Source organism: Pelodiscus sinensis, chromosome 2 (assembly GCF_052426305.1).
Source record: "Pelodiscus sinensis isolate ZL-2025 chromosome 2, ASM5242630v1, whole genome shotgun sequence".
In the NCBI taxonomy this organism is placed as follows: Eukaryota; Metazoa; Chordata; order Testudines; family Trionychidae; genus Pelodiscus; species Pelodiscus sinensis.
Window position 1 is genome coordinate 203,595,760 of NC_143053.1, and position 13,077 is coordinate 203,608,836.

The following is a 13,077-nucleotide window of genomic DNA, read 5'->3' on the forward strand; positions in this document are numbered from 1 at the left end:
GAACTGAGGCAGCTGCCTTAGGTGCCAGACTGTGGAGGGCACAACTACAACCCAGAGTGTAGAAAATTGTGTCAGCTGCTAGTGCATATGTATTCTCTCTGCTCTAGTTGCACAGAGATGGTGGAGTGCATCTGACAAAGTGGGTCTTTGCCCACGAAAGCTTATGCTCCAACACTTCAGTGTTGGAAGGTGCTACAGGACTCCTTGCCGCTTTTGCAGATTCAGACTAACACGGCTACCCCTCTGATACTTGACACAGAGATGGTGGAGTGCCATGAGAGGAGCAGAACAGGAAGAAGGCAGAATTGAGACCTTTCAAAGTTTTGGAACAAGCGAGTGGGCATGGGGGCGTCATTGAGCTCCCCGACTCCGGTGCCAAAATATTGTGGGCCGGCCCTGTCCCAGCAGGAAGGTGGGCCCCCCCACGGACAGGGGCTGCTGCCACCAAGCAGCCCCTGTTCGCGGCAGCTTGGGCTGGCTGTGTGCAGGGGCTGTTCCAGCAGAAGCCCCTGGCCACCGTGAACAGGGCCTGCCGGACTCCGTGCAAGCCAGGACCAAGCAGACCCAGCTCATGCTGGTTTGGGACGCTGCACCACTGCACTTCAAATGTAGTAAGTGCCTGGTGGCTCTTGCTATGTTTAAAATGCAGAGCTGCAGTGCATGTGGCTCCTGGAGCTGGCACAAGCTCGGATTGCTCAGTCCTGCCTTGAGCCGGCTCCTGGAACTACCCTCACTGTGGCTCTGCAGAGCGGTTCTTATTAACTAATCGTGTAGTTGATACAGATTGTATTGACTACACAATTAGCCAGATAACCACAATCCTTAGGACAAAAGAGTGAGAAAGGCTGTGCTTCTAAGCAGCAGGACACAGTATATTGTCTGTCTCCTGTGTTTTCTTGGTGCATGATCCTAAAATTGTGAGCTACATGTTTACATTATAAGTAGTAACATGCTTTTAGGGCACAGTATAAATACTATTAAACATTATGACAACCCTTACTGGTCAAGACAAGCTGAGCTGCCTGTATCCTGAAGTGATCACAGAATCTTCCAAAGCACAGAACAGTTGTGTGTTTTGGTAGGAGGGGAAAAAAGGAGGGTTGTGCAAGGAAAGGAATGTGAGAATTAAGGAAAAGTATTCTCCAAGTAAACAAATACTGAAAGGAAGATTTACTGTTAAGAAGTTAACCTCTTGAAGAGGGCTGATTTTCAGCTGCTGCTTGCTTTTAGGACCACTTTTGCTCTCTTTTACAATTAATTGGCTTTTTTTTCAATTAAAGAGAAACAGATAAACATTTATTTTTCTGTTCATTAGACAACAGAACTAATAACAATGATACTGCCTATGGCAAGCGTAGATGGGAACATTGTGTGAGCTTAAAGGAAAAAACTAGCAAACCCATCTGGAACTAGTCATGCAAACAAAATCCACACAAGTATAAACCATGGTGTAATTTCTAAATTTCACAAAGCAAATCCACTGATTTGTGGCTGTATGCATACATACAGAGACACAAGTGACATTATCTAAGCTACATACACTTGGTAACAGGAATAGAACTCCTTGATCTTGTACTCCAAAAACAAACAAAACAAAAAAAACCCCACAAACCTCTTCTTAATGAGCTAAATAAATTACCTTGCTAAAGATAAAAATGCATGACCAAATAGAACTAATTACATCACTAGAGATAATGCTCCAGGTGGGCATTGACTCTTTAATCTGATTTACACATTTTACCAATTACCAGGATCTCTGGGCATATATAGAAGATACACTTTTTAAATAAAGAAACAGGAGGTGGAGGGAAAGCTCCAAGCCATGGCCAAGCACTTTTCCGTCTCCCTCTAAATGACTCTTCCCCTCTACTCACATATCTTTAAGGCTTTTCAGCTGAAGAAACCTTTCATATAGAACATGAGCACATTCAGTAATGGTCTCTGGGGAATAGTCCTCATAAATATTATTTATGGTTGACAACAATGCTTTGAGCTTTATCTCCATGAGACGCGTGAGAAGAAACATTAGCTTTTGATTTCAAATAAAGTTCAGGAGAAATACCTCCAAGGAGAATGCAGAGAGTTCACGGCCAAGAACATAGAAATCTACTTTTAATTCTAAAAACATCCTAGAAGATACCATGAAACTGAAATCTAATAAAAGAATAAATAAATGGCTAATTTCCTTTGAGACTGAGAAACTCAACATACTTCGTCGTTATAGGCCACATTTTTACATCCTTCCATGCCTGCTCTTTTACTTCCATCAGGACAGATTGCAGTTATGTTAAAGTGTAGATCTTGGATCTGGTTATCCACCTGAATTTTCACTTCAGAGATTAGTTTCTGTAATAAAAAAGAATTTTTAATTACATTGCATTTAAACATATAATAATATGAGCTAATGTTTAAAACATGAGCATGTTTGACTGAATGGATTTAACTGAATTGTGTAAATCTTGTTTGTCTGAATAAAAGGAATGAATTAAGCATTTGTTTTCCATATAAACTCAGTTATAGTCCATATGCATGAAATTAGTTAGCTACCAAAGAAAAAGATAAAAACAGTAACAAACCTAACATATCTGTAAAAAATGCAGAGTCCTATGGCACCGTACAGACTAACAGATTTATTAGGGCATAAGCTTTCATGAGTAGAACCCACTTCATCAGACGAATGTAAGATTACCCACAAAAGTTTATGCTCATGTGTTGCTCATGTTCATTCCAGTATAAGTGTGTGCATGTTGTACGCAACATCACCAGATGTTTTTCCTCTAGTGGAATCCATTAGGTTGGCATCTAACCTCCAGAGAATCTAGCCTCTGCTCTTGCCTATTAGCATGAGGCTTGGGTAAAAGATGGGTAGAAAAATGTCCTGGTTAGTGTGATATGAAACCACTTTCAGAAGGAAGGACAGATGTGGATGAAGTTGGACCTTGTCTACAGAGCCCTGTGCAGATACAAAATCCACATCCATAGCTGCAAAAATGAGCTGCAGATATCTGCATCCACAGATGTGGATACCAATGGATACTAAACATATCCGTGGATTTGCAGGGCTCTCCTTGCGTATGAAGAAAACAGTATACGGCAGTTCAGAGGTGAGGGCCATTGGCTCTGACTGTGGCCCTGTCAGTCTTGACAGTACCAAAGAGGCAGGGGTAGGTGCACATGTGGATACAAATGCTCTAATCCCTTCCAGAATCAAGCATAGATTGGATTTGAAAATATAGACCAGCCATTCACCTCTGTGTGGAAGGCTGTGTGGAAAGCCAAGATTGCAGCTAAGTGAACCCTGATGGACAATACCACAAGAAATTCCTTCTTCAAATACAGCAGTATAATGGGCAGTCAGGCCTCCAAAGGAAGGGTCTTTCTCCGCAGCGACCACAGGGTAAAAGTCTTTCACTTAGCCAAATATGCTGTTCTAGTTGACTGCTTTCTGATACCCATAAGGAAGGCTTGCACCAGTGCTAAGCAGCCTTTTTCTGCCTCACACAGCCATGAAGCTTCCAAGCCATCTAGTGTAGGCATCAAGTCAGGCAGCACCAGAAGGCTGACAAGTGTCTCTATCAAGAGAGCCAGCAAGATCATGAAACAATGTTGGCATGCCAGTGCTATAAGGATTGTGTGTGCCTTGACCCTCCTTACCTTGAACAACCACCACTTCTGCTCTGGTCGTATGGACCACTTGTGATGATTGGCGAAAGATCTGCTCAGGAAGTCTGTCAGCCTGTTCTGAGTGCCTGGTAGGTAAGCGGCTTCCCAGGCTTCCCATAGCCTCAATGCTTCCTGGCATAAGGGAGAAAAGTGAGCCTCCCTTTGTTTGTTTGTGTAAAACGTTACGGTTGTGACATGAATTTGCCATGTAAGTTGTAACAAAATGCCTGACAGGCTATCCGTGCTGTTCTTAATTCCCTGACACTGATATGTAGGGTTAATTCTTCTGGCATCATGAGGGGGGCCCAAGTGGGCTCCCCATTCCATGTCCGAAGCATTGGAACCTAAAGACAATGAAGGGGTGCCATCATAAGGTTTGCTTGTGGAATGTTGCATACCATTTGAAGCTTTGGGACCAAAGCATGTCTGCAGCCCCAGGGAACACAGGAGCTTAGAAGTACTCTATCTTAGCTATCTGTTGATGAATGATTAATTGAACTTACTCACATTAAGGAGTATTTGCATGCAGAGTAAGAGAATGACAAGGTTAAAGCAACCATCATAGAAGGGAAAAAAGAACTGAGGAGGTAGTTAGGCTTGTGACTTTATACCATACCACTCCAATGGGCACCAGAATTGACCCGAAAAATACCACCAGGGGAAAAAACTTCTGGTGACGGTGCATGTGACATGCTCACACCTATATTAGAATAGATGTAAGCACGCACTTGAATATTAGGGTATCCATATTAAAGTTTTCTTCTATTTTAAATAGTTTTGTGACTATGTATATGACCACTGAAAAACCTATTGTAACGACTGTGCAACAAAAACTGGTTATTGTAGTGACAATAATGTCTTAACAGCAGTCTTTAAATAAAAGAGCAAGTCTGCATCTTTTGTTATCTAGCAGGAAAAGTTTCAAATTATCTCGACAGTTCCACTTCTGACATTTAGCATCTGCTTATGAAAAAGTTTCTCAAGTCTCAGGTTATTCTAAAATCTATACTGGATTAGACTGACTGATTTATTCAGGACAGATGGTATTAAGCAGGCAACAAGCCAATCCTCATTGGGTATTTCAGTGCAACTATTGTATGAATCAAAATACCAAACATCATCAAAAATTGTCTGCCTGTTCATTTTAGTGGAAATATTGCTTCTATTTGATTTATGACAGATTTATTAAAAATGGGGATGTAAGGGACGAATCGAGCAGTCGAGTAGTTGCATAATTTTATCAGATAGTCCAGTAGTTGCTTCCCTCTTTACTTCTCTATCAGAAGCAGCAAGTGGGGGGAGCAGGAGCCGGTGCTGGAATCAGCTGTCTCAGCTCGTGCGGGGTCCCCCCACTTTACTTCAGCCTTTTAAATGTATTAAGAGCCTGCTGGCTGTTAATACATTTAAAAGGCAGAGCTGCAGTGAGGTTAGCTCCTGGAGCCAGGAGCTAACCCCTCTGTGGCTCCCCCCACTTATCAACTAATTGATGGAAATTCCATCAACTAGTCAATTAGATGATTAAAGTAAATTTTAACATCCCTAATTAAAACTGATTGTTAAAAACTAGTATCTGTACAATAGTGACTCATCTAGGGTATTTTAGCCAAGGATTTTCAGCTAGTGTTTTCCATAAACAAGTCAATAGATTTCCCTGCTTAGAACACAAGTGCAAAAGGCCGATTATCTAACATTCACAATACATTTATTTTCTTATATAATTATATTTGCTTTCAGGAAGACAAAACATTCAAGTCATTCAAAACATTGTGTAACACACATGGTAAGACCATGTTAAAAACTGAAAGTACCAAATCCACATAATATGAGGATTAAAAAATAATTAAAATAATAATAATAAAAAAAAACCAGTACAAGAGGAGAGAGTGGGTGGATAAAGCAGGAAAGTCCCAAAGAACCGTCTCTGAAATAAAAACGTTACATTGTGAAATTTTCAGTTTCTATCATTGCATATCTGTTCAGGAGCATCTTCTAGAAATTGGGATGGAATATTTAATGACTAACACAAATGTGCCACATTACTGATTAGAAACTGTTAACAAGTAATAATCCACGGATACTACAGCATGTTAAAGAGGACAGTTGCCTTAACCAAATGCTGCTTAGCATACACCTTAGGAGTTTTCTGGAGATCAACTTTCAAAACTAAGCATTTTAACATTATGAGAGACGGCATGACACAGAGATTAAATTCACTGAAATAAACTGATTTATATGAATTCAACCACCGCTGCCTTTGTCTGGCATTCACTATTGCATAATGCCTGCTTTTAACATCATTGCAAGTTAAATGTGCACTGACATACTTTACTGATTTATTTGATATGCTTGACAATCCTCAGACCTAAAAAGATAATGGTTTGTAAAACTTTATCCTGGCATGAAAGATGGCAAATGCTCTAATATCTTTTTGCAAATCCAATCTTAACATAATTATCCTGTTATGGCAAAACCTACTTTAAGACTATATCACAAGTGGACATCAGTAAGACACTCTCAACTGCTAGAAGTTAAAAAATGTTGTAATATACAGTCATATCATAGATACAATGTATATTGTTTTATATTATATTTCTGAGCCTTTATGTAATATTGATATTGGGAAAAATAGCTAAAAAATAATGTACGCATGTGGAAAACAAAATAAGTAAAAAATAAGAGAAAAAGGAGAGAACAGATTGAGAACAGAATAGTAAGAGGAAGAAATAAAGAGAAAACAAAAAAATAAAAATGAGAGAAGGCAGAAATGATACAAAACTGTTAAGGAAGGCAGAGACACAGAAAACACTTCCTAAGAAGTAGCGTGCCCACAAGTGCAAAGGTTCCCCTTGAACAATTAGGAGCAATTAAGGCACCAATAAAATGAGAACCCATCCTAACCATCAGATGGCTAGGTCACTTTAATGTTCTTCAGTTATGGACCTCAGATTGGGAATTTCAAAGGATCCAGGAACCCAACCACTATTGACTTTCAATAGTATTTGGGAACCTAATTCCCCTAGGTACTTTTGAAAATCCTCGCTTTCGGCTGTAGTTTATTACATGTAAGAGAACTGCACAAATAAGGAAAAGAAACTATACAAAATCCTCATGAGAAACATACCTGATAGGCTTCTACCACCAAATCATTGAGATTAGCTGCTTGTGATTCTATCTGTCTTGCAACAGTACCAGGCAACAGAGGCAAAAGATCCTATGAAAAATGCAATCATTTATTCACAATTACAATCTTTATATTTCACTTTTTAAAAAGCAATCAGTAGCAATTATGACTTTTAACACACCTTATACCAGTGAAACTGGTTTCCTTGAACTGCAAAGATAACATTGATGTTGTTGTCTATGAGTTTTTCAGAAAGTTGCCCAAGCGATGGATGTTCCTGAAAAATATAATCAATATAAAATACTGCAGGTAGACAAAACTAATATTAATCATTTTCTGTGGCCTCTGAGCAGTGAAATAAACATACATGGGAATTATTCCAATCTTTGAATACTTAACAAAAATAAAGCTAAACACACATGATGCATGGGAAAGCATAGGGAACTAATTAGGACTTGAGCCAATAATTCCCAACCCTTTGACAGAGACACTATCTTCCTTTGTATTGCTTTATGGACTCTGATCCACTGATGCCAGGCCCTGGTATCATGGCTGTTACCTATTAAACTTCCTTCCCCTTACCTCTCTTGTATTGCTCTGTGCCGGTTTTCTCCTGCCACTGTCCCTCTCTTGTCTTGTTTTTCACCCTCTTTTTGATTGTTTATTGTTTCCCTTCTTTTGTTTGCTCCTAGGCTTCTACATTCTCTTGTTCACCAAAGGACAACATGCTACTAAAGATGATGAAAGTGGTAAGGACATATATGAAAAGTTGGGACATTTTTTGGTGTTTCAATAAGAGCAGGCTGCATATGCCTGTTATTGACAAATGAGGTGGCCCTGGAAGCAGAGAAGAGCAGGTGCTAGTGCTAGTAAGCTGTTGCTTTCACTTGCCACATGGAGGGAAGGAAGGAAGCTCATAATTCAACCACAGGAAGATGCACCTTATCCATAATTATTGGAGTAAAATAATAGGATTTTGTAGAACCCATCCCTTTCTTCCTATTCACATCACTCCCACCCACCTGTGACTAAGAGAGCACCAATCCTGGGACCCACCACTCAGGCAGAGAAAAAATGGCTAGATCAAACTTGTAAGTCCCAGCAAGGAAATTGACAAGGGGAATTGACTTTTCTGTATATATTTCAGCAAACTTCTGAATAAAGGCTATCTTGATAACCTCATGTGGCATTTTTACAAAACTCCTACAGTACAGACTGTTGTAGAAAAACAAATTAGAAAACTGAAAGAAATACAACTTCCTTTATAAAACAGGACCACCCAAGCAGCACCATTGGTCTGTATCAATGTGGGTAGGAGGAAGAAATTGTGGAGATGTTATTTATTCGAATCACTATGAGATACAAATGGGAAGACTAATTGTATGATTTCAGCTGCAATAGCTCCTGTTTATATTAGCACAGCAGCATAACATGCTGGGTGCAACAGTGCTTAGCTTCACTCAGAACAAGTGCAGTCATAACAGCAGACTGAAATCCCATTCACCAAAGGAGGAATTGTGTGAGTGGATTCAACGTGTTTTTTATAGAGTTACAATATCAAAATACTTTTGTATAGACAAGGCTTAGTACGGCTGGTGAAATGCAGTTTGAGAATCTGGCAGAATTCACTTTTGGCTGAATTCTAAAAAATAAGGAAAACAACTGTGAAAGGATCAAAACGGTTCTGAATCAAAACTGAATTTTTTTCAGTGGGGGAAATTTTTAAAAACATTAATTATGGTTCAAAAGAAACTATTTTCCCTGGAAAATTTTTGATCACTGAACTCAAAAATCAATTATTCCCTCAGCTCTATTTCTGAGTTTGTGCAACCCAGGCCAGGAGTCAAACTGCAGTAACAAAAATTCAAACAAAGTCAACAAGAGGCAAATCTGAAATCAGTGGCAAAACTCTTATGTTCTGTGGGAGCATGATTGGGCTCCTAGGCCTGATGAAACACTCACTCATACAGGGCTCAATGAAGTCTTATGCAAGTAATGGATTGAGTCCTAAGTTTGTAGCTGGTTAATTTATGAGTGCAACCTACAGGTTACCCAATTTTTCATTTTACCTCATTGTAATGCCCAAATTTGTTACATCATGTATTAAAATGTCATTTTAGATGAGTTTGAAAAGCCTTTTCTTATTTTTTTAAAGGCCAAAGTAAAAAATGTCAACAGAAATTTTTAGAGAATAAATTTTCTCTGACATTACAAACATATTATAATGTCATAACAAGGCACAGCTGGCAACAGGATTAGTCATCTACATCCTTTTGCTTCCTGTAAGAATTTTAGTATGTTTCATGCATTTTATCTTATCTTTTCTCTCTATTATTCAGGAAATTGTACTCTCTTTTAAGACAGCCTTTCTAGTTCTAGATACATCATTGTTTTCCCCCTACTTGAACCTACTGTTTTCTTGAGTTTAGAAGATAATTATCAGAGATACTAAATATTTTATGGTAAAGGGGAAGGAGTGAACCAAGGACATTTCTAATTAAAAAAGGGAAGAATGTCCTTCCTTTACATCACTCATAGTTCTTTGGAACCTTAGTAAAAGCCAGAAAGAAGCAAAGGAAAAAAGGAAACAATTTCAGTCTTAAAAGTGAATATTTTAAATATAAATACAGTGGAATTCTCTTAACTGGCTCAGCTAAGTGAAAACAGAAATACACCAAATACACTCTTCTCTTATTCCTCCTTTTACTTAGAGAGGCCAGCAGGAATATAGCCTAATGGCAAATGGTTCTTCTACTTCGTAAAAATATTATTGGAAAGTAATCTATAAGGAAGCAGAATGAAACCAAACACAAATAATTGTCAGTACTTTTTGTTTTGTAGATTTTTTTAAATGAGGAAAAATGTTCATGCCTTCTTTCTAAACCAAAATAGGTTTTGTTTTGGTGTGTTTTTAAAAAAAGTCAGCTCTATGTACTTTTTTCTTAGAAGGGTCCATAGATAACTATAGGAGTAGTAGGATTATTACAGATATCAAGAAAGTAAAACAATCTATGGAGAGGAGGAAGACTATTTTTTTCAGGTTTTATAATAGCTTATTAAAAAGTGAGTCCCCCCAGTCCCTTGATTGAAGGAGGAATAAAAGGAAACCTCCATCAACAGGGTTCTGGGATGTGACAGCCCTGATATTCCTACAGTAATTGGAAAAACAGAAAGACTAATCAATCAGTGTTCCCAGGTGTTCTATATGCAACAAATAGCATCAATCCCTATCTCTCCCAAAACTTTGCTGGTCATCCCTAGAAGAAACTGCAACTAGAAATCTGATCTATTAAAAGGGCAGGCAAGCAGCCGGTAGTGCAAAACTGACCTAAAGCACTATTAGATATTTTCCATCTCTAAGATCAGGCTGGCAGGGACCACCAGACATACTAGGTACTATGGATTAAAAACTAGAGAAAAACAAAGCAGTTCTTTGTGTAGGAAACTGCATGGCAACCTTGCATGTATACATGTTATACTGCTGCATCACGTTTATTCCAAAAAGTCTTGATATTGTGAAAGATTCATGGTGTAAAGAAACTTTTTCCCATGTCTGCTGTTACACAACTTCCCACATTTCTGCTCACATCAGCCAATGGCAGAACTAGAAAGAGGGTTAACAGAGCAGTTATATCAAAACATGCCTCATTGTGGGAAATCCAGGGATAACTTGATTTGGGAATTTAAACCTACTGCCTATTCCACAATAATTCCTCCATCAAAATTCATGTCAAAATTTGACTCCAGATGGAAGTATCCATGCACAGAAGAGTAAAACCCCAAAAGCCTTTACTTCAGAAAGATGAGTTAAAACTCCTGCAATCAGCAGCCATCCTGGCTTAATAAAGTAGCCATTTTGTTTTGTTTTGTTTTATACAAAACAAAACTGAAAACTGAAGTATCAACTAAATTCTCAGTAATCACAGAAAACAATGCATTTGCTTTGTAACAGATGGACTATCTATAACATCAGAAGGGCCTCGGGCACCAGAGGAAAAATCTATATTTAAAACAACTGTTTAATATAAAGAGCCAAATTCTCCTCTGTTATAGTAGTGCAACTCCTTGGAACTAAAAAGATATTATTATTCACAAGTATATAGTCTTTTGTTCTGAAGCCAGTGGATTACTTTCATGAAACAGATTAAATGGAATGGTTGTTTACATCACTGGATCGGTATAACAATCCTGAAACCAAAACAGGCTAGCCAAAGGGGAATAAACAAGTCTAATAAGCAAAGGGAAATATACAAAAGGTGACGGGAGTCAATTAATGAAAGGACATTTGATAATTTGAAATCCAAACAGACTTTCAGTCAGTCTGCCAAGCTTCTAAACACCCACTTGTTCTCAGAAGCATTTCAGCTTCAATGATCACACAACACAAAGTGGCTATTCTGGTACTTTACTGTGACATTCCTACGTACACTGGACTTTTGGGATCAAAGTCAGGCCTGGCATACAAAGGTGAGATTTCTATTGATTTCATGGGGATAACTGCCATCTTACACTATAGCTAAATGGGTGTCTTACAATATGAGCTCCTTCCTAGAGGCAGCAATGTTACCTGTTAGCAACATTTATCTCATGGACAATGCTATGTTGCAAGGGCACTGCATAAACCAAAGACTCACCTGTCATTTCATATTTCTGGTCACTGCTTATTTGTAATGTATGGATTAGGCAGTGATTCCTATTCCCCCAATTAAACTAAGATTAACCAATTTCACTAACCCCTACAAATCTGAGAAAATCTGATTTCCAAAACTGTAGAATCTTTCATACATTACTGAAGATGACTTTTGAAAGCTAAAACAAGTCTGCTGAATATAAACAGTTTATCGTTGGATGCCAGTGTACAGGCAGTCCCCGACTTACGCGGATCCGACTTATGTCGGATCCGCACTTACGAACGGGGCTTTCTCGCCCCGGAGGTCGGGGCGAGAAAGCCCCGTTCGTAAGCTGCTCCGGTGCCCCTGGTCTGCTGGAGACCGTCTCCAGCAGACCAGGGGCACCAGGCGGGTTCCCGCGCTTCTGAGGCTTTGCCAGAGACCATCCCCAGCAGACCACAGGCACCCAGACTGAAGCGGCAGCAGCGGCGGTTCCCCGCGCCTCTGAGGCTTTGCTCTGGCTGTGGCTTCAGTCCGGGTGCCTGTGGTCTGCTGGGGACCGTCCCCAGCAGACCACAGGCACCGGGACTGAAGCCGCAGCCGCGGCGGGGTCCCGCGCCTCTGAGGCTTTGCCAGAGCAAAGCCTCAGAGGCGCGGCACCCCGCTGCCGCTGCGGCTCTGCTCTCCATGTCCCTGGTCTGCTGGGGGGGGGGGGCGCAGCTAGTGTGCTCCCCCCCCCAGCAGACCAGGCTTTTGTTTTGGACTCTGGGGCAGAGCAGCTGGGGCGCTGCCAATTGGTCCTGCAGCGCCGCTCTGGGCACTACTGGACCAACCCGGCAGCACCCCAGCTGCTCTGCCCCAGGTCCTGATTCAGCCGCTGCTGGTCAGTTTCAGCAGCGGCTGAATCAGGATGCCTGGGGCAGAGCAGATGGGGTGCTGCTGGGTTGGTCCAGTAGCACCGAGGAGCGGCGCTACTGGAGCAACCCAGCAGCACCCCAGCTGCTCTGCCCCAGGCGTCCCAAGTCAGCTTCTGCTGAAACTGACCAGCGCTGACTACAGGAAGCCCCAGGCAGAGTTGCTCTGCCCCGGAATTCCTGGAATCAGCTGCTGATCAGTTTCAGCAGCAGCTGACTTGGGGACGCCTGGGGTTCTTAAGTTGATTCTGTATGTAAGTCAGAACTGGCAGTCAGTTTCAGCAGTGTCTGAATCTGGACGCCAGTTCCGACTTACATACAGATTCAACTTAAGAACAAACCTACAGTCCCTATCTTGTACGTAACCTGGGGACTGCCTGTATTTGATGTATTTTTTGCATGAATACATAAAAGAGTAAGCATGTTGAATTCAGATGTATCTAAATATGTGCTAATTCTTTAAAGCCCTCTGGCACAGGACTCCTTTAAGTGTGCCAAGGTTGAATTAGTTTCTTACTATTATATACTAGCCAATTAGCCCATCATAAGACTGGATTTTCAGGTCTTCTCTCCTGAGCGCTCTCACTCCGTGTCTCTCTCTCTCTCTCTCCTCCTACTGCCTATCCCCCCTCTCTCTCAGCTCTCCTCCTCCTCCTGCCTCTCACTCCCCCTTTCTCTTCTCCTCCTTCTCCTGCCTCTCTCTCCCCTCCGTCTCAACCCCGCCCCTCTTCCCCTTCCCCTTCCCTCCTGCCGTGGTGCTTGGCTGAGT

The 13,077-nt window shown here is 40.8% G+C and overlaps 1 protein-coding gene across 4 annotated transcripts in view; it reads right to left on the bottom strand.

The window, feature by feature from the left end:
* The window catches only part of ITGB8 (integrin subunit beta 8), a 95,983-nt gene that overhangs the window by 21,758 nt on the left and 61,148 nt on the right, over positions 1-13,077 (bottom strand). For 3 of the 4 annotated variants that reach the window (XM_014581219.4, XM_075922239.2, XM_075922240.2), the window contains 4 exons: positions 6,966-7,061; positions 6,785-6,874; positions 3,655-3,795; positions 2,212-2,346 (listed from right to left, as the gene is read on the bottom strand). In XM_014581219.4, the coding sequence (XP_014436705.1) occupies positions 2,212-2,346; positions 3,655-3,795; positions 6,785-6,874; positions 6,966-7,061 (462 nt within the window). The remainder of the gene's footprint in view (positions 1-2,211; positions 2,347-3,654; positions 3,796-6,784; positions 6,875-6,965; positions 7,062-13,077) is intronic. The other variant, XM_006138342.5, reaches the window with a different exon arrangement.